The 18,536-nt window shown below is 50.9% G+C and overlaps 2 protein-coding genes across 9 annotated transcripts in view; one reads left to right on the top strand and one right to left on the bottom strand.

Annotated features, from left to right (window-relative positions):
• The window catches only part of nxnl1 (nucleoredoxin like 1), a 42,453-nt gene extending 36,290 nt beyond the window's left edge, over positions 1–6,163 (bottom strand). Inside the window, exon 1 of one of the 3 annotated variants that reach the window (XR_015074312.1) lies at positions 5,674–6,163. The gene's annotated coding sequence lies outside the window, so the exon portion shown is untranslated. The remainder of the gene's footprint in view (positions 1–5,673) is intronic. The other 2 variants (XR_015074313.1, XM_085971560.1) reach the window with 2 other exon arrangements.
• tecrb (trans-2,3-enoyl-CoA reductase b) overlaps positions 1–18,536 on the top strand; it is a 74,481-nt gene that overhangs the window by 18,831 nt on the left and 37,114 nt on the right. Inside the window, exons 1-4 of one of the 6 annotated variants that reach the window (XM_085971554.1) lie at positions 5,475–5,707; positions 9,559–9,609; positions 13,940–13,991; positions 17,664–17,708. In XM_085971554.1, coding sequence (XP_085827680.1) covers positions 5,684–5,707; positions 9,559–9,609; positions 13,940–13,991; positions 17,664–17,708 — 172 coding nt within the window. In that variant the 5' untranslated portion in view covers positions 5,475–5,683. Of the gene's footprint in view, positions 1–5,474; positions 5,708–9,267; positions 9,610–13,939; positions 13,992–17,663; positions 17,709–18,536 lie in introns of those variants that run through there. The other 5 variants (XM_085971555.1, XM_085971556.1, XM_085971558.1 and 2 more) reach the window with 5 other exon arrangements.

Here is an 18,536-nt window from a genome sequence, read left to right as displayed (position 1 = left end):
GACTTCGGTAAGGCTTTTGACAAAGTCCCGCATAGGAGACTGGTCAAGAAGGTAAGAGCCCATGGGATCCAGGGTGCCCTGGCATGTTGGATCCTAAACTGGCTGAGTGGCGGGAGGCAGAGGGTGATGGTCGAAGGTTGCTTTTGTGACTGGAAGCCTGTGTCCAGTGGGGTACCTCAGGGATCGGTGCTGGATCCCTTGCTGTTTGTGATCTACATAAGTGATTTGGATGAGAATGTAAAAGGTATGATCAGTAAGTTCGCAGAGGAGGAAAGCCTCAGGTTACAGGACGATATAAACTGGTTGGTCAGATGGGTGGAAAAGTGGCAAATGGAATTTAACCCTGAAAAGTGCGAGGTGATGCATTTTGGACGGACAAATAAGGCCAGGGAATACACAATGAGTGGTAGGACCCTAGGAAGTACAGAGGGTCAGAGGGACCTTGGTGTACATGTACATAGATCCCTGAAGGCAGCGGAACAGGTAGATAAGGTGGTTAAAAAGGCATATGGGATACTTATATTCTATGCCTCGGCTAATGAAGGCAAGAGCAGGGAGGTTATGATGGAGCTGTACAAAACGCTGGTAAGGCCACAGCTGGAGTACTGTGTGCAGTTCTGGTCGCCTCACTATAGGAAGGATGTGATTGCTTTGGAGAGGGTGCAGAGAAGATTCACCAGGATGTTACCTGGGATGGAGTGCCTCCGTTATGAAGAAAGACTTAAACAGGCTGGGGTTGTTTTCCTTGGAGCAAAGAAGGCTGAGGGGGGACCTGATTCAGGTGTACAAAATGATGAGGGGCATAGATAGGGTAGATAAAGAGGAACTTTTCCCCTTAGTAGGGGGGTCAATGACAAGGGGGCATAGATTCAGGGTAAGGGGCAGGAGGTTTAGAGGGGATTTGAGGAGGAACTTTTTCACCCAGAGGGTGGTTGGAGTCTGGAACGCACTGCCTGAAAGGGTGGAGTCTGGAACTCACTGCCTGAAAGGGTGGAGTCTGGAACTCTCTGCCTGAAAGGGTGGAGTCTGGAACTCACTGTCTGAAAGGGTGGTAGAGGCAGGAACCCTCAACATTCAAGAAGCATTTGGATGAGCACTTGAAATGCCATTGCATACAAGGCTATGGACCAAATGCTGGAAAATGGGATTAGATTAGACAGGGCTTGATGGACGGCGCAGACACGATGGGCCGAACGGCCTCTTTCTGTGCTGTATAACTCTATGAATCACAGAATCACAGAAACAGAATCACAGAAACCCCACAGTGCAGATAGAGGCCATTTCGGCCCATCGAGCCTGCACCGACACATATCCCACCCGATCCCTGTAACCCCTGCACCAACACATATCCCACCCTATCCCCGTAACCCCACGTATTTAATCCCCCTAACACTAAGGGTCAATTTATCATAGCCAATCAACCTAACCTGCACATCTTTGGACTGTGGGAGGAAACCGGAGCACCCGGAGAAAACCCACGCAAACACGGGGAGAATGTGCAAACTCCACACAGACAGTCACCCGAGGCCAGATTCGAACCCGGGTCCCTGGCGCTGTGAGGCAACAGTGCTAACCACTATGCCACCATGACTCTGAGATGGGGAGAGGGCGAGGCCATGGAGGGATTTGAAAACCAGGATGAGAATTTTAAAATCTCTGCATTGCCGGACCGGGAGCCAGTGTAGCTCGGTGTAGGGGGTTGATGGGTGAGTGGGACTTGGTGCGGGCAGCAGAGTTTTGGATGAGCTCAACTTTATGGTGCCCGTTATGTAGGCAGCTCCACAGCCATTTGCACAAGAGCAAGGCTCCACAAACAGCAGTGAAATGAATGGCCAGTGTTTTTCAGTGGTGTTGGCTGGTGTAGGACACCTGGTGAACTGAGCCATTTCCTGTTTGTACTCTTCGACTCCCCTATTCCCCGTGATTCCTCTGAATTAAAAAAAAAACCGGTGAAGTTGACTCGGTAATAAAACCCAGCATTTCTCCCTTCCACTGACTTCAATAGAGAGGATAATCGGGCGGGGTGTTTAACTGGGGTGGGCTAATTCAATATCACCCAAAATTTAAAATTACCCCAATGAGATCGCAGTGTCCCACTCAACTGGGAGTGTTGCTGTGTGGTTAGAGGTATATTTATACACTGTGTCTACATCAATGGGCATTGGGAACTGCTTCAAACACTGTATCTAAAACCCTTGGGGGTAAAAATTCAGTTGGTCGCGCCTCCCGTTAGTGCCTTAAGAGGGCGCTAAGTGGACGCAAACCAACTAGCGCCCGGGCGCGGCACTGCCCACGCCTCCCGCAAAATTCAGCGGGAGGTTAGTGGTGGCGCTAACCGGTAGCGCCCTGGCGATGACATCATTGCGCGCAGCGCCCTGCTCGCCCCGGCCACGATCTTCGGGAGCGCCCCCTGACTTACCGCCGGACACTATGTCTGACAGGGTCGGGGGCGTACCTGCGGCCGGGGAGGCGCTAATTAAAGGCGAGGTGTGGGGCGGCCATTTTTGTTGCTGGCCACCTGCCTGCGCTCCGTCCCCGGCCTCCTGAAACGCCAAGGGCCCCCCCCCCCCCCCCCCCCCCCCCGGCGCGGAGTGCTGGCTGCGCTCCAACGATCCCCGGGGGGCCCAGCTGGGCCCCAGATCGTGCTGCACAAGGCCCCTCCCCTTTAAGAAGGGGAGGAAGGCCTGCAATACCGCGGTGCGACATGGCGCTGCAGCACATAACGCCGCAATATTGACTCAGCGCCCCAAGAAGGATGCGGGTCGCCTCCAGTAGCACCCCGCTTCCCTCTTGGGGCGCAACCACTCAATTTCCGGTGCCGGGGCGCTACTTTTAGCGCCTTGGCGAAATTAGGCGCTACTCCATTTTTAGCCCTTCGTTCTTTACGGTAAGTTTTGATTGAAGCTCCGGTGAAACATTACAGAGGCGAATGACTGACTGTTTGGAGCCCCTCTCTGGTCAGTGTACATGGCACTGTGAGGCAGGGCGCTAAATATCCCAGTTACACTCCTGTCTTTGATTCTCACCCATCACCCCTGTGCTCACTGACCTACATTGGCTCCTGGTTAAGCAGCGCCTCAATTTTTAAAATTCTCATCCTTGTTTTCAAATCGCTCCATGGCCTCGCCCCTCCCTATCTCTGTAATCTCCTTCAGCCCCACAACACCCCCCGAGATATCTGCGCTCCTCTAATTCTGCCCTCTTGAGGATCCCTGATTTATAATCACTCCACCATTGGTGGCCGTGCCTTTAGCTGCCAAGGGCTCTGGAATTCCCTGCCTGAACCTCTCCGCCTCTCTACCTCTCTTTCCTCCTTTTAAGACGCTCCTTAAAACCTCCCTCGTCACCTGCCCTAATTTATCCTTATGTGGCTCAGCGTCAAATATTTTTCTTTTAGTACTCTTGTGAAGTGCCTTGGGATGTTTTACTACATTAAAGGTGCTATATAAATAAAAGTTGTTGTTGTCTTTGATCATCCGATGTGCCAGTCAGGACGTCCGAGGTTCTCCTGAACGCACAGCTACGGGTGTTGAGCTTTAGATATCAACTGCCCCCTTTACAAAATACGTCCTGATGTGTCGGGTTACAAGTAATGATGGTTTCCGCTTCCCTCGATGTGCTGACTTTCACGTTCACATGTCTAGACATTGAGCAATGTTCTGATACAGTTGATTTCTTTAATTGCAGTAACATCAAACGAGGAAATCAGTTCGGCTAGCTGTCCCTCTCCCATGGAAAAGTAAAAGACTATTAGATATTTTGTTACTGATTCAAACTCTCTCCCAAAGATGCAGCTAGTCCAAAAGCATCCTTTTAATTTGCACTACCCTGTCTATCTAAAGCCATATAAAGGTATACATGTTTGAAGCATGACTGAGCTCTGCCTCTGGTGTTGCATAGGAATTGCTCAATGATGAAAGACCAAGGCCCATCTAGTTCACCTCCTACCATCCTGGTAGTCGCACGATACAACGTTATGGGAGTTGTTGGCTAATCACAGCGATCTATCAGTTAACAACACAAGGAATAGGAGCAGGAGTAGGCCATACGGGCCTGCTCCGCCATTCAATAAGATCATGGCTGAACGTCTACATCAACGCCACTTGCCCACCATGTCCCTTGATTCCTCCTAGAGTCCAAAAATCTCAGAGAATTCCAAAGATTCACAACCCTCTGAGTGAAGAAATGTCTCCTCTCAGTCCTGAATGGCCCACCCCTTATCCTGAGACGATGCCCCCTAGTTCTAGACTCTCCAGCCAGGGGGAAACAACCTCTCAGCATCTACCCTGTCAATCCCCCTCAGAATCTTGTCTGTTTCAATGAGATCACCTCTCATTCTTCTAAACCCCAGAGAGTATCGGCCCATTCTACACAATCTCTCCTCATAGGACAGCCCTCTCATCCCAGGAATCAATCTAGTGAACCTTCGCTGCACCGCCTCCAAGGCAAGTATATCCTTCCTTAGATGAGACCAAAACTGTGCACAGTACTCCAGGTGTGGCCTCACCAAGGCCCTGTACAATTGCAGCAAGACTTCCTTACTCGTATACTCCGACCCCCTTGCGATAAAGGCTAACATACTATTTGCCTTCCTTATTGCTTGCTGTAGCTGCATGTTAACTTTCTGTTAATTAGCCTACAACAAACCCAGACGTGAAGCGAGGAAAACTGCAGTGCTGGAGAACTTTGGGAACTATAGGTCCAAAGTTACCTGTTCCTCCTGGATGTATAGGTTTATGTTTTCCAATTATTGCTTTAGACTGTCTGCATTTTGTAGAATACCATTAGCTCCTGGACTGCTGCTATCCCTAAAGCAGGGACGTGCCTACCCGATCGTCACGGCACTTCAGTAATTCACTGCGAGGAGCACTTGGCAGTGTGAGAACGCTTGTGTGCAGCTGCCTTGTGTCTTCCTCCAAGCGAGACTGCCTGGGTTTAAGCGGCTGGCAATTGTTGCTTTTGGCTGTCTACATTTTGTAGAATACCAAGCGTGCTGTTTAAGTGCTTCGTCCGCTCTGGTTTCAAGAGACGGTGAGCTCTCGCAGACCCCAGTTCCAGCAACGTCCGGCCCCCCGACAGCAAGGTGAAGAGTGATTCTCCGGCGCTTGTGAACTGCGGGTGGAGTGTTACCGACTGCCTTGCTGTGAGAAGGCAAACCGAGGGATGGGAGTGCAAAAAATAGCCCAGTGGCAGCCACTTCAACCCAGGCAGTCTCGGTCGCAGGAGGTCAATGCAGATACTGTTCACAGCTCCTGAAAGCTGAGATTGATCTTGCTTCACCCTCCCTCCCCCTCTTTTCCCCGCCCACCCACAAGCTGCCATATAAATCACCAATTACTTTGCTGTAGCCAAGTGTTGGAGTTCACCGTATTCTGACTCGCTGCGGAAAAGTGGGTGACATTCGGCCTTGAAAGGTCTCTGTTCTCTGAGAGCCTCTTCGGTTATTCTTATCCTGCCCCTGTCCCCCAGCCCGGAGACCTGCGTCGGGGCTGTATCCTTGCAATTATTTTATAGAACCTTGCTGTCAAAACTTTAGGAAAACGCATTACTTGTGTGGCCCCTCTACGCGTGTGTCGTACCCTCCTGCGCCTTCTCAACTGTCTCCTACAGCACTTTAAAAAATAATGGCGCGATCCATTGGAGGAGGTAGATTTAAAGCGCTGGGTAGCTTACGGTTTGTGTGATGATGATGGAGCCGGGGTTTCAGGTAAAGTCCATTGCTGCTACACCCTGTGGTCTCCCTGTGAAGGACGGCTGTGTGACGATCGCTGTTCCCTTTGTGCACTGCCCACTGCATTTGCTCCTGCCTGTGTTCTATTAATATGACTGACACAAGCTGAGCTCCGTGCTCGGTCCCAACAGCTGCAACTAAGGTGCTAGCATTTGCACATTAACGCAACGCTCAGCTTGCTTTCACAGTGTCTGTGACTGACTGCAAAGCTCTCCAGAGCCCCTGTCTGCATCAGAACTTGCTCGCCAGCCATATCTGGGCATGAAGTAAGTGTCAGTCTGTGTCCCGTGAGGAGTATTTTCATCTTCATGAGTCCCGGGCCACACACAATCCTAGAATAGTACACAGAAGGAGGCCATTCGGCCCATCGAATCTGCGCTGGCTCTCTCTCGAAGAGCAATCCAGTTAGTCCCACTCCCTGCTCTTTCCCCATATCCCTGCAATTTTTTTTTCTCCTTACAGTATTCAATTCCCTTGTGAAGGCTACTATTGAATCTGTATCCACCGCCCTATCAGGCAGTGAATTCCAAATCCTAACCACTCGTTGTGTAAAAAAAAGTTTTTCCTCATGTCGTCTCTGGTTCTTTTGCCAATCACCTTTAAATCTGAGCCCTCTGGTTACCGACCCTTCAGCCAATGGAAACAGTTTCTTTATTTGCTCTCCAAAGTTTAAATCCCTGCTCCCTTTTAATTTGCCGGAGTCCCGAGTTGCCGATACTAACAGATCTCTGGTTCCGATTCACCAACGAGGCAACAGCACCAAGAATAGCCCCCTCCGAACCTCCAGGGCCAAGAAACCCAAACTGGACTTGGAAGCCCGCGAGCGAGGGACATCAGCACAGTTAGTACAGGGTGGCCTGGGCCGAATGGACTACGAACAGCCCACAGGCTGCAGTGTGGGGCCTCTGCCAACCTCCAGCCTAGAGGCTAAAGAAAATAGTCAAGAAGACTTTGAAACTTGCCCAAATGGTCTTGTGTCTGACAAAATACTTCCATGATTCAAATGATCACTCTCTGAATTTGTCATTCTCTGGATTTTTTTTTTTTACAACACACAAAATGCAGATCATGAAAATTTAAATGGGCGTTTTAATGTTTCTGTCTTGCGTAGCTCTGCACCAAAGCATTCTATTTTCCCACCTAGGGTTAAAGTACTAATGCAGTATATCGATATATGGAATGATACAAATATTCGGCCTGTGCTGACTGTTTGAAAGAGCTCTCCAATTCGTCCCATTCTCCTGCTCTTTTCCCCAGAGCCCTGCAATTTTTTTCCCTTCAAGTATTTATCCAATTCCTTTTTTGACAGTTTTATTGAATCTGCTTCCACCGCCCTTTCAGGCAGCGCATTCCCGATCGCAGCAACTCGCTGCGTAAACAAAATTCTCATCTCGCCTCTGGTTCTTTTGCCAACTACCTTTTTTAATCTGTGTCCTCTTGTTACCGGCCTGTCATACACTGGAAACAGATTCTCCTTAATTATTTTATCAAACCCGTTCATGATTTACAACTCCTCTAACAAATCTCCCCTTCGCTTTCTCTTCTCTAAGAGCAATCCCAGCTTCTATATCGGAATCCCCGGGTTAAAGTACTAATGCTGTATATCGGAATCCCCGGGTTAAAGTACTAATGCTGTATATCGGAATCCCCGGGTTAAAGTACTAATGCTGTATATCGGAATCCCCGGGTTAAAGTACTAATGCCGTATATCGGAATCCCCGGGTTAAAGTACTAATGCCGTATATCGGAATCCCCGGGTTAAAGTACTAATGCTGTATATCGGAATCCCCGGGTTAAAGTACTAATGCTGTATATCCGAATCCTCAGCGCTCTGTGTTGGCAGAGGTTAAAGTGGTTGATATACAGCTGACTCTCCCGATAGCGGACCAAATCCGTAACCTCCTTTGCCACTTCTGAAAGAGCCCCTCCCTCACTGAGGGCCGGCCGCTGTCTGGGGGCAGGTGCTGTGGTCACTGAGGATCCCAGTGCTGTACCAGCGAGTCAGGAGGCTGAGGGGGGGCATACTTGTGGGGTGCAGTTATTTGGGGGTGGGGAGAAAGGAGAAGGGGCATTTGAGGGAAGAACACTTTGCACTTATTTAGCAAAATGGGAATGTTGGTTCTAAATAAAAAGGCACTGCATCCGTCACATTGTGCTGGCTGAGCTTCTAATCTGATTTTAATTTTTTTTTCACCAAGTATCCCTGCTGGGGTTAGGTTCGATATGCCCTGGCTGCCCTTCAGTGGTCACGAGGGTGAGGAATTCTTCATTTTGTGACCCTTGACTCGGAGTGTCTGCTGACTATTCAACAGCAAGAAGCATCACAGTTGATCCTGTTGAAACATAGAGAATTGACAGGCAGGAAAAGTCCAACTGGCCCATCGAGCCTGCCCCACACCCTGATGGCTGGAGCATTGTGACTAGACGCTCCCCGGTCCCCTCTCCCACCGCCCCAATCTCCACAGCCATGTGATCTCCTGGGCGAAGCAAAAATATGAGCAAACCCCAGGGCCAATAAGGGGAAAAAAAATACTCTGGAAAATTTCTCTCTGGCCCCCTCAAGACGATCGAAACCCGAGTGTTATCCATAAAGACACTGACCTTCTAAAATATGCTGATAGGGTTAGATGAAGTAGGTGGGAGGAGGCTTGTGTGGAGCATAAACACCGGCACGGCTCAGTGAGGCCGAATGGTTGTTTCTGTGCTGTACATTTGATGAAATTGGTGCTGTATCTCAGTGGGGACCCGTGTCCAACCCAAGTGACGATCGAGATTCCCTCACGGCTCGAAGGGTCGGCACTTTTCAAGAATCACCGTGCTAGACGAGGACTGCATTGTCCCGTCGCCAACTCCTCCTTTAGAGGTGTGGGGGCTGCTGGTCACTGACTCATGGCTCAAGAGACAGTCTGGCGTGTGGGGCCTCCCAGGTATCTTTCCGACTCACCGTATGGGGTCTCCCGGGTGCCTTTCCGACTCACCATGTGGGGTCTCCCGGGTATCTTTCCGACTCGCCCTCTGGGGTCTCCCAGGTGCCTTTCCGACTCGGCGTGTGGGGTCTCCCAGGTGCCTTTCCGACTCGGCGTGTGGGGTCTCCCGGGTGTCTTTCCGACTCGGCGTGTGGGGTCTCCCGGGTGTCTTTCCGACTCGGCGTGTGGGGTCTCCCGGGTGTCTTTCCGACTCGCCCTGTGGGGTCTCCCGGGTGTCTTTCCGACTCGGCGTGTGGGGTCTCCCGGGTGTCTTTCCGACTCACCCTGTGGGGTCTCCCGGGTGCCTTTCTGACTCGCCCTGTGGGGTCTCCCGGGTGTCTTTCCGACTCGGCGTGTGGGGTCTCCCAGGCGCCCTGCCTGGCTTGACCGCGCGCGACGTTCATTAGTTAGCCAAAAAAATCAGACGAGTGAATTCCTCCGGTCCGCTCAACCTTTCGTGTCCCAGATGTTCTCCTGCTGTTTAATTGGATTATATTTAGTTGGAGTTGTCAGAAGCTCACATTCCGGGGCTATCTAGTTACCTCCCCCGGGCGGTCTCCTTTTTAGAGCTGCCCCGTCTGAAAGCAGCAGATAACTGAGTTTGATCTCTGCTCCCTGTGCCTCGGGCAAGAGAAGTGATTTGGATTTTGCTTTCTTGTTTTTTTTTTAAATTTAAAAAGAGGAAAACATTTTTTGGAAAGGAAAGAGAGGTTAAATTTTGGAGTAGAACAGATCGGAATGACTATGCACACTAGCGTGATGCTGCCAGAGTCAAGCCTGCTGCTGGCTAACGGGCTGCTTCTGCCCGGCCGTCCCTTAAAATCACAGAAGAAATCTAAAAAAGCCTCTGTTTTCTTTGAGGTGGAGATCTTGGATGCAAGGACCAAACAGAAGCTCAGCTTTCTGGACAAGGTAAGCGCAATTGGACGTGCGTTTTTAAACAAAAACATAACCTGTCGACAAACCGTTAACTAGTAGGGAATGTGCGCCTGTTCCATGTGTCACCAGGCTTGTGGAAAGTACTGCTATCCGTGCTATGGGAAAATTTGTTCTCGAGCCTGCACCCCGGGAATTGGCTCTTGATTCATCACCTCAAATTGCACCAGTGATGGACCCATCATCGGGGTTTCACACTGGTGTGTACTAACTCCTGATCTCCTTAAGACTAAGGGGATCGAGGGATATGGGGAGAAGGCAGGGACTGGGTACTGAATTTGGATGATCAGCCATGATCGCATTAAATGGCGGAGCAGGCTCAAGGGGCTGAATCTCCTGCTCCTATCTTCTATGTTTCTATGTAGCTCAAGGTTCGAAGGATGGTTGAGGGGACATCAGTTATGTGGAGAAGCTGGGATTGTTCTCCTTGGAGCAGAAGAGATTTGATCGAGGTGCTCAAAATCATGAGGGGTTTTGATAGTTAATAAGGAGAAACTGTTTCCAGTGGTAGAAGAGTCGGTAACCAGAGGACACCGATTTAAGGTGATTGGCAAAAGAGCCCGAGGGGGAGATGAGGAATTTTTTTTTTTTTTTTACACAGCGAGTTATGATCTGGAACGCGCTGCCTGAAAGGGCGGTGGAAGCAGATTCAATATTAACTTTCAAAAGGGAATTGGATAAATACTTGAAGTGAACAAATTTGCAGGGCAGTGGGGAAAGAGCAGGGGAGTGGGACTAATTGGAGAGCTCTTTCAAAGAGCCGGCACAGGCACAATGGGCCGAATGGCCTCCTTCTGTGCTGTATCATTCTATGACGGAATCCCCTCGCCCCAGCACCGCCACTCTTCACTGAAGTTCCAGTGACTACGCTGCTACTGTTCAAGGCTTCTTGTTTTGAGAGGAGGTGGGGATGAGTGTCGTCAGTAGCTGTCGAACTAGACCAGCTGCCAAATGGTGGCTCGGTCTGTCAGCCGGGAGTCCCGGTCTGCCAGTGAACGAAGACGCGATAATTGATCGCGTGGCTTTATCTCGCGGCCATCTCGACCGATTTGCAGGGTCTGGAATGCCGTCCCGTTTGGGAGGTCACGTGGAGGAACCTTGTCCTGAGGTCATTGTGGAGCGTCCTGCCAGGGAAGGCTATCCGAGCATCAGCTGTCTGTGTTGCTCCCTGGAGGTTGTTCCTGCGCCCGCCTTGCCAGGTGGGCGCCAGTCATTGCTTCTAATGGTGGCAGAGAGGGGCCTGCAGCTCATGAGCTTGGCATTCTGTACCCAATGTTTTTACTACTAGCTCTTGACAGTGGAAAATGTAGAAGTTACTGAAACATATGTGTGTCTGGTGCCATGAAGGTGGCTGTTGAGGCCAGGCCTAGTTCAGCAAGGTGTGTGGGGGTGAACTACAGGGAGCAGGAGGATCCCAGGTCTGATCAACCGCCTGTGCTGACCTCCGCTCGGTTGGCAGCTGGTGAGTGAGTGGTGCAAGTCCTCAGTCGGACTGACCTGATCCCTCCAGGGCTTTCACTAAGTGCCTGTCAGTGGTTGCAGCATCCCCGAGGTAGCAAGGGCTCTCTGGGTGGGTGACTGGTCAGAACATGCTGTACAAAAGTGACAAGTCGAGCAGGTCCTGATGCTGCTGGAACGCCTGACATAAGAACATAAGAATTAGGAGCAGGAGTCGGCCATTCGGCCCCTCGAGCCTGCTCCGCCGTTCAGTGAGATCATGGCTGATCTTCTGCCTCAACTCCATTCACCGGCCCTATCGCCATATCCCTTGATGCCCTTACTAGTCAGAAATCTATCGACTTCTGTTTTGAATATACCCAATGACTGGAATTCTCTACCCCAGAGGGCTGTGGAGATTCAAAGATTCACCACCCTCTGAAGAAATTTCTTCTCCTCTCAGTCCTGAATGGCCTACCCTTTATCCTGAGGCTGTGGCTCCTGGTTCTAGACTCCCCAGCAAAGGGAAGCATTCTCCCAACATCCACCCTATCAAGCCCTGTAATAATTTTGTATGCTTCAATGAGATTCCCTCTCATTCTTCTGAATTCAAGAGAATACAGGCCTAGTTTACTCAATCTCTTCTCATACGACAGTCCCGCCATCCCAGGACAGTGGGGGGGAAATTCAGTTGCATCTGACACTGAGCCAGTCTTGTTGAGCCTTGTCTCCTCCGGCCAGGGAAGGGTATCGTCTCTCTCTTGTGGAACAGGTTTGATATGATTGAAGTGAAATGCTCCTTGGCTTTGGGGGGGGGGGGGGGGAGGAGAGAGAGAGATGGGTACAAGTTATGGACCTCCCATCCTAGGCCTGGTGACACCAGCCATCAATACGTCGGCTGCCCTTTACGCTGTTAGCTGTGGAATGTATCTTCATCTGCCCCCCTGGCAGAGCAGGAGGCCACTCTCTTTGTGCAGGAGCCACTTTAGGGCCAACCGGTAGAGACACTTCTGGAGAAGTCCAGCAGCTTCTCCTAAGCGTTGTCCCACCCCAGCACGCGTGTCCTGTTGTGCTCTTGGGTCTGTACGTTGTCCCTACTCCCGACTCCTCCTGCAGCTTGTCTGTCATCTCCTGAGCTTGTAGGCCGATACTGGATGAGGGAGAATGGTCGGTGCGGTCTTCCTCTTGCATTTATATCGCGCCCCTCACAACCTCCAGACGTCCCAAAGCGCATCACAGGCAATGAAGTACTTTTTGAAGTGTAGTTGCTGTTGTAATGTAGGAAACGTGGCGGCCAATTTGCGCACAGCAAGCTCCCACAAATGAGAGAAATGATCAGATCATCTGTTTTAATTGGTTGAGGGATTAAACCTTGGCCAGGACACTTAGTTGTAAAGATTCCAGAGATTCAAGTTGCATTTTTTTTTTAAACAAAGGGCATCTCGCTGCTTCGCTGTACCTGTCCAGTTGCGTAACCCTCTTCCCCAAGTTGCTGTTCTGATTTCATGGGTTCGGCATTCGTTGGTGCCAGCAGCCTTGCACTTGCTCTGTGCTCCGGAGCAGATACTGGCACAAGTGGAGTTTGTTTTTCACCTCTCTCCTTACAACTATGTTCCTGCACCAGTGCCAGCCTCGAAAGTGAACTCCCTCGGTGCGTGAGTCACACTGGTATGAAGACTCTGTTGGAGTGAGGGGTTGAAGAATTGACTGGTCTCTGGCTTGTTGGCATTGAGATTCTGATTTTTAAAACTGCTCTTTTTTTGGGTGCTCCACACCACCCCCCCCCCTCAACTCCTCAGTCATTCTCCATTCAGTAATCGGAGGTTAATTGGGACCCTTACTCCCAAGTGCCAATACTGTCTTGTGATTGATTGATTGGCTGTAGCAGTGGCATTGGCTGCCCTGCCTTGCTAACTTTATCTCGTGTTGGCGAATGCCACACGGGGCAGCAGCATCGCAGGTCTGAGTCCCAGCCTGTGCTGATTTAGCTGATCACTGGCAGAGTGGAAGCCGAAGGAACATCAGAAATAAGAGCAGGAGTCCGCCACACGGCCCCTCGAGCCCGCTCCGCCACACGGCCCCTCGAGCCCGCTCCGCCACGCGGCCCCTCGAGCCCGCTCCGCCACACGGCCCCTCGAGCCTGCTCCGCCATTCAATAAGATCATGGCTGATCATCGACCTCAACTCCACTTTCCTGCCCGATCCCCATATCCCTTGATTCCCCTAGAGTCCAAAAATCTATCGATCTCAGCCTTGAATATACTCAAAGACTCCGCATTCACAGCCCTCTGGGGCAGAGAATTCCAAAGATTCACAACCCTGAGTGAAGAAATTCCTCTCCTCTCAAACTTAAACTTAAATGGCCGACCCCTTATCCTGAGACTATGCCCCCTAGTTCTAGACTCTCCAGTCAGGGGAAACGACCTCTCAGCATCGACCCTGTCGATCCCCCTCAGAATCTGATGATCTTTCGTTCTTCTAAACTCCGGAGAGTATCGGCCCATTCTACACAGTCTCTCATCATAGGACAGCTCTCTCACCCCAGGAATCAAGGACAGGGTTAGTGCTGCAGTTAGACTCTGAGCCCCTGGGCTGGAGAGGTTGAAAAGTTGGTCAAGATTTCAGGTCCAGATTGCTGTCCTGTGACCCCTGCTGGACGGCAAGGAGCATGCTCGGGTGCGATGCACCCCTTGGATAAATAGCTGGCACTCCAAGGTCTGACCTGGGACTCTGCATCGCCGGGCATAATTTAATTTAACTGGTGCACCCCAGACTCTGAAGGGTGTCTGTTACTGTGGAAGCTGAATTTGGTTGTGTTTTTACGCTTAACTATTGAACTCGGGTGTGTGTTTGTTTTTTTTTTAAACAGGTGGAGCCAAATGCCACAATTGGGGAGATCAAGGTTATGTTCCACAAGAACCGTAAGCATCAAGCAGTGGTCCAGCTGCATAATCAGTGAGGCACAAACCAGAGCCCAGTCCTTTCCGAAGCTTGTTTTACTTTGGGGTTTTTTAATCGATGTTTCGCTCGATGCTGCTGTTGACTTTTAACCTGGCAGGAAGCTGGTGCCCTGTGAACCGCCCTTTACCCTCCCGGTGCCCTGTGAACCGCCCTTTACCCTCCCGGTGCCCTGTGAACTGCCCTTTACCCTGGTGCCCTGTGAACCGCCCTTTACCCTCCCGGTGCCCTGTGAACTGCCCTTTACCCTGGTGCCCTGTGAACCGCCCTTTACCCTTCCGGTGCCCTGTGAACCACCCTTTTACCCCCCCCCCCCCCCCCCCCCCCCCCCCCCCGGTGCCCTGTGAACCGCCCTTTACCTTGGTGCCCTGTTTGGCTGTCTGCATAAACTACCGCCTGTAGCTGCTGACTAAGCTCGCGTTCCAGCTCGGGCTTGGGATTCAGATTTGAGCCCTCAGCAGTTCTAGTCCCACAGCAGGATTGATGGCCTTTTTATATATTAAAAAACACTGATCAGCAATGTTCTCTAAGCTGCGCTTTGCTCTGCGCGTCCTGTTTCTTTTAATGCGTGGTCTATTTAAATTTCTGCGCATGCGCGGTATTCACAGTGTATAAGCCAGTGAGCGGCCTGCGTGGGGCCTTTCAGATTTTTGCACGACCGTGCACATGCGCTCCTTAGCGGGAACATGCTGGTCAGTATCCTCGGACACTGGGAAGATTGTGACACGGTTTTGACACTACAGTTTCTCCCCTCCCCTCTCGCTGCGGTACAGTCGCACGGGTACTGAGCACCCTTCAGTACAACACCCAGTTGGCCGTTCAGGGGTGAGCCTAGACATTGAGTGTAGGCCGGCTATTCCTCCGTAGTGGGCACGCAGCACCAAGCCCATCGGTGGTTGTTCCCTGGCTTAATCAGTCAAATCAGCCAAGATAAATGGTGGCATTCGGGGAGATGGGCACACTTCCGGCCATCATTGGGTGGAAATTGGGAGCAGGAATCTTGGCTCCCTCTCCTCCACCCCCCGCCCCCCCCAACCAAGAGGATGATAGGGTCAAAGTGCAGCAACAGCACTGCCACCCCAACTGGGATCCACTGGCTCTGCACGGAGCAGGGCTCAAACTTTAGGTTTCCACAGCTCGATCCTACAGGACAGTAGGTGCAAGTGATGTTTTGTAATGAGCTTGTGGTAGCGGCATCGCTAGTCTTTCAGTGTGAACGATGTCTGGCACACTGCGACCAAAGGACCCAAAGCTGAATCAAGCCGTCAGCACTGCATGTGGTGAGTCGGAGGCTGTTTTATAACCACGGGGGTGTATCTTCAAAGTGTGACAGAAAGTAAGAGTGACACTTGCAGGAAGATTGAGCCTCTAAGCGCGCCCAGGAACCATCTTTGTCCGTGTGAGCTCTTCAAACACTCTCTGATCACTCCAGCTCCCCAGTTGTCATAGTTATACAGCACAGAAAGAGGCCCTTCGGCCCATCGTGTCTGCGCCGTCCATCAAGCCCTGTCTAATCTAATCCCATTTTCCAGCATTTGGTCCATAGCCTTGTATGCAATGGCATTTCAAGTGCTCATCCAAATGCTTCTTGAATGTTGTGAGGGTTCCTGCCTCTACCACCCTTTCAGGCAGTGCGTTCCAGACTCCAACCACCCTCTGGGTGGAAAAAGTTCCTCCTCAAATCCCCTCTAAACCTCCTGCCCCTTACCTTGAATCTATGCCCCCTTGTTATTGACCCCCCTACTAAGGGGAAAAGTTCCTCTTTATCTACCCTATCTATGCCCCTCATCATTTTGTACACCTGAATCAGGTCCCCCCTCAGCCTTCTTTGCTCCAAGGAAAACAACCCCAGCCTGTTTAGTCTTTCTTCATAGCTGAGGCGCTCCAGCCCAGGTAACATCCTGGTGAATCTTCTCTGCACCCTCTCCAAAGCAATCTCATCCTTCCTATAGTGAGGCGACCAGAACTGCACACAGTACTCCAGCTGTGGCCTTACCAGCATTTTGTACAGCTCCATCATAACCTCCCTGCTCTTGTATTCTATGCCTCGGCTAATGAAGGCAAGTATCCCATATGCCTTTTTAACCACCTTCTCTACCTGATCCGCTGCCTTCAGGGATCTATGTACATGTACACCAAGGTCCCTCTGTACTTCCTAGGGTCCTACCACTCATTGTGTATTCCCTTGCCTTATTTGTCTGTCCAAAATGCATCACCTCGCACTTTTCAGGGTTAAATTCCATTTGCCATTTTTCCGCCCATCTGACCAACCCGTTTATATCGTCCTATAGCCTGAGGCTTTCCTCCTCGTAATTTACCACCCCACCAATTTTCGTGTCATCTGCAAACTTACTGATCATACCTTTTACATTCTCATCCAAATAATTTATGTAGATCACAAACAGCAAGGGACCCAGCACCGATCCCCGAGGTACCCCACTGGACACAGGCTTCCAGTCACACAAGCAACCTTCGACCATCACCCTCTGCCTCCTGCCACTCAGCCAGTTTAGGATCCAACGTGCCAAGGCACCCTGGATCCCATGGGCTCTTACCTTCTTGAGTCTCTGCTCTCTGTTTTAATGTAGGGTCCATGGGGTGATCAGGTTCTGCATTGGGGCCTCTATCTGACTGATGGCTGTAAACCACAACATGCGATCGTCACATAACTTTTACAGTTTGGATGCTTCCTGGATTTCCCCCTACCCCCCCAGGCCTTTATTTTTGCTTGGGGTTTCGTTAGCCTCTGGTACCTCGCCCACGACGGTGAGTGTTGACCAGCTATTTGACGATGGAAGGCCGCGCAGCAAGCCTGGTACTGACCACCTGACCTCCAATACACATTCTAACAGCAGAGCACTAGATCGCGGTCGGGGGCGAGGGGGTCCATTGCAGCACCCTCACTGGCTCAGCGACTGGGATCAGGGGATTTGAGCCGGACCTGGGATGAAACCTGGAGCCTTGTGGTCTTTGTCTGACTACAACACCGGCTGGTAAAGTGAAGGAACTTGCAGAGTTCGCGATGGTTTATACACGGCCCCCACCGCCTATAGCGGACACATGCATGCGAACGCCATTTTCCCCCGATACGGTACACCGGATACGACACCCAGGGTGCCAGAAAGAGTTAGGATTTGATTTGCTGTACTCTTTCAGCTGAGTGAGAGGTGCTCGTAACCGGGAGAGTCCCTCGTGATCCGAGCCATGCCTGGCGTAAGATGCATGCTCGATAGTTTTTCTTAAAAGCTTTCAATAAGTTCCCTGGAAATATTTCCCCTTCAAGGGTATTGGTAATATTTGTTGCTCTGATAGGCAGGGTGCTAAACAAGACCATCCAGTCTGCAGAGCACTAGGACAAAATTCCTGGAACTCAGCTGGCTGCTTCTGCCCGAAATAAACAGAGCGCTTACAACACTATACAGGAAACTTTGAATTAATGTTACTGTAGCTAGATCATGGTTGCCGTGTTTTAGCCGATCTAAGCGACTGCCCATTTAAAAGTGGATGTTTTAAGTGGTGGGGACTGTATAATGGGTTCTCAGTATTTTAAATTGCTCCTATTTACAGGTAAGGTGTGCACCCATACTCTGCTGTGGAGCTAAGTGTTAACGCAATGGTCTTCTCTTCTGTTTCAGATGCTCAGTGGTATCCTGCCAGGCAATCCATCCGGCTGGACCCAAGTAAGTTATAAACCAATCCCACATCCATTTACACTCGTCTTGGTGCCCACCCGTGGCAGCAGTGGTGCCTGGTTACACTCTGGCGCTACCCCCTGTGCCCTCCTAGCCTTGGCTGTGCCCCCCTGCGTCCAAGCTTTGTACCGGCAGCTGGTGTGCACCCCACGTCTGCCGAACAATCTCCATATCGGTAGCTTGGTTCGGAGGCTCCTGCTCGCGCTGATGGCTTCCCACAGCTTTCAGTCACCCAGCTGATCGAAATCAAATTACTCTGGTGAACCGCGCAGTATGAATCCGTGCCTGTCGCCCTGTGCTGGGCCAGTGGTGACGCACTGCGTTGCAGTACTGCGCTTGTCCTCATGGCGGTGTCTTCCTTGGAGAGGGAGCAGCACAGATTCACCAGAATAATACCTGGGGTTAAAAGGGTTAAATTATGAGGACAGGCTGCGTAGACTAGGCCTGTATTCCTGTGAGTGTAGAAGATTAAGGGGTGAGGTGTTTTAAGATGATCAAGAGATTTGTTAGGGTAGATGGTGGAAAAACTATTTTCTCTGGTGGTGGAACAAGGGGCCATGACCTTAAAATCAGAGCCAGGCCGTTCAGGGGTGATGTCAGGAAGCACCTCTTCACACAAAGGGTATCGGAAATCTGCAACTCTCCCCAAAAAGCTGTCGAGGCTTGGAGTCATTTAAAACTGAGATCGATAGATTTTTGTTAGGTAAGGGTATTAAGGCAGGTAAATGGGAGTTGAGATACAGATCAGCCAGGATCGACTTGAATGGGCTAAATGGCCTCCTCCTGTTCCTATCTAGAAGCCGTCTGTATTCCCTC

This window comes from Somniosus microcephalus, chromosome 31, assembly GCF_052327205.1.
Source record: "Somniosus microcephalus isolate GS21.2 chromosome 31, FLI_Smic_1.0, whole genome shotgun sequence".
NCBI classification, from domain to species: Eukaryota; Metazoa; Chordata; class Chondrichthyes; order Squaliformes; family Somniosidae; genus Somniosus; species Somniosus microcephalus.
Note: the sequence above shows the minus strand (reverse complement) of the source record. Positions and strands in the feature narration are given on the sequence as shown.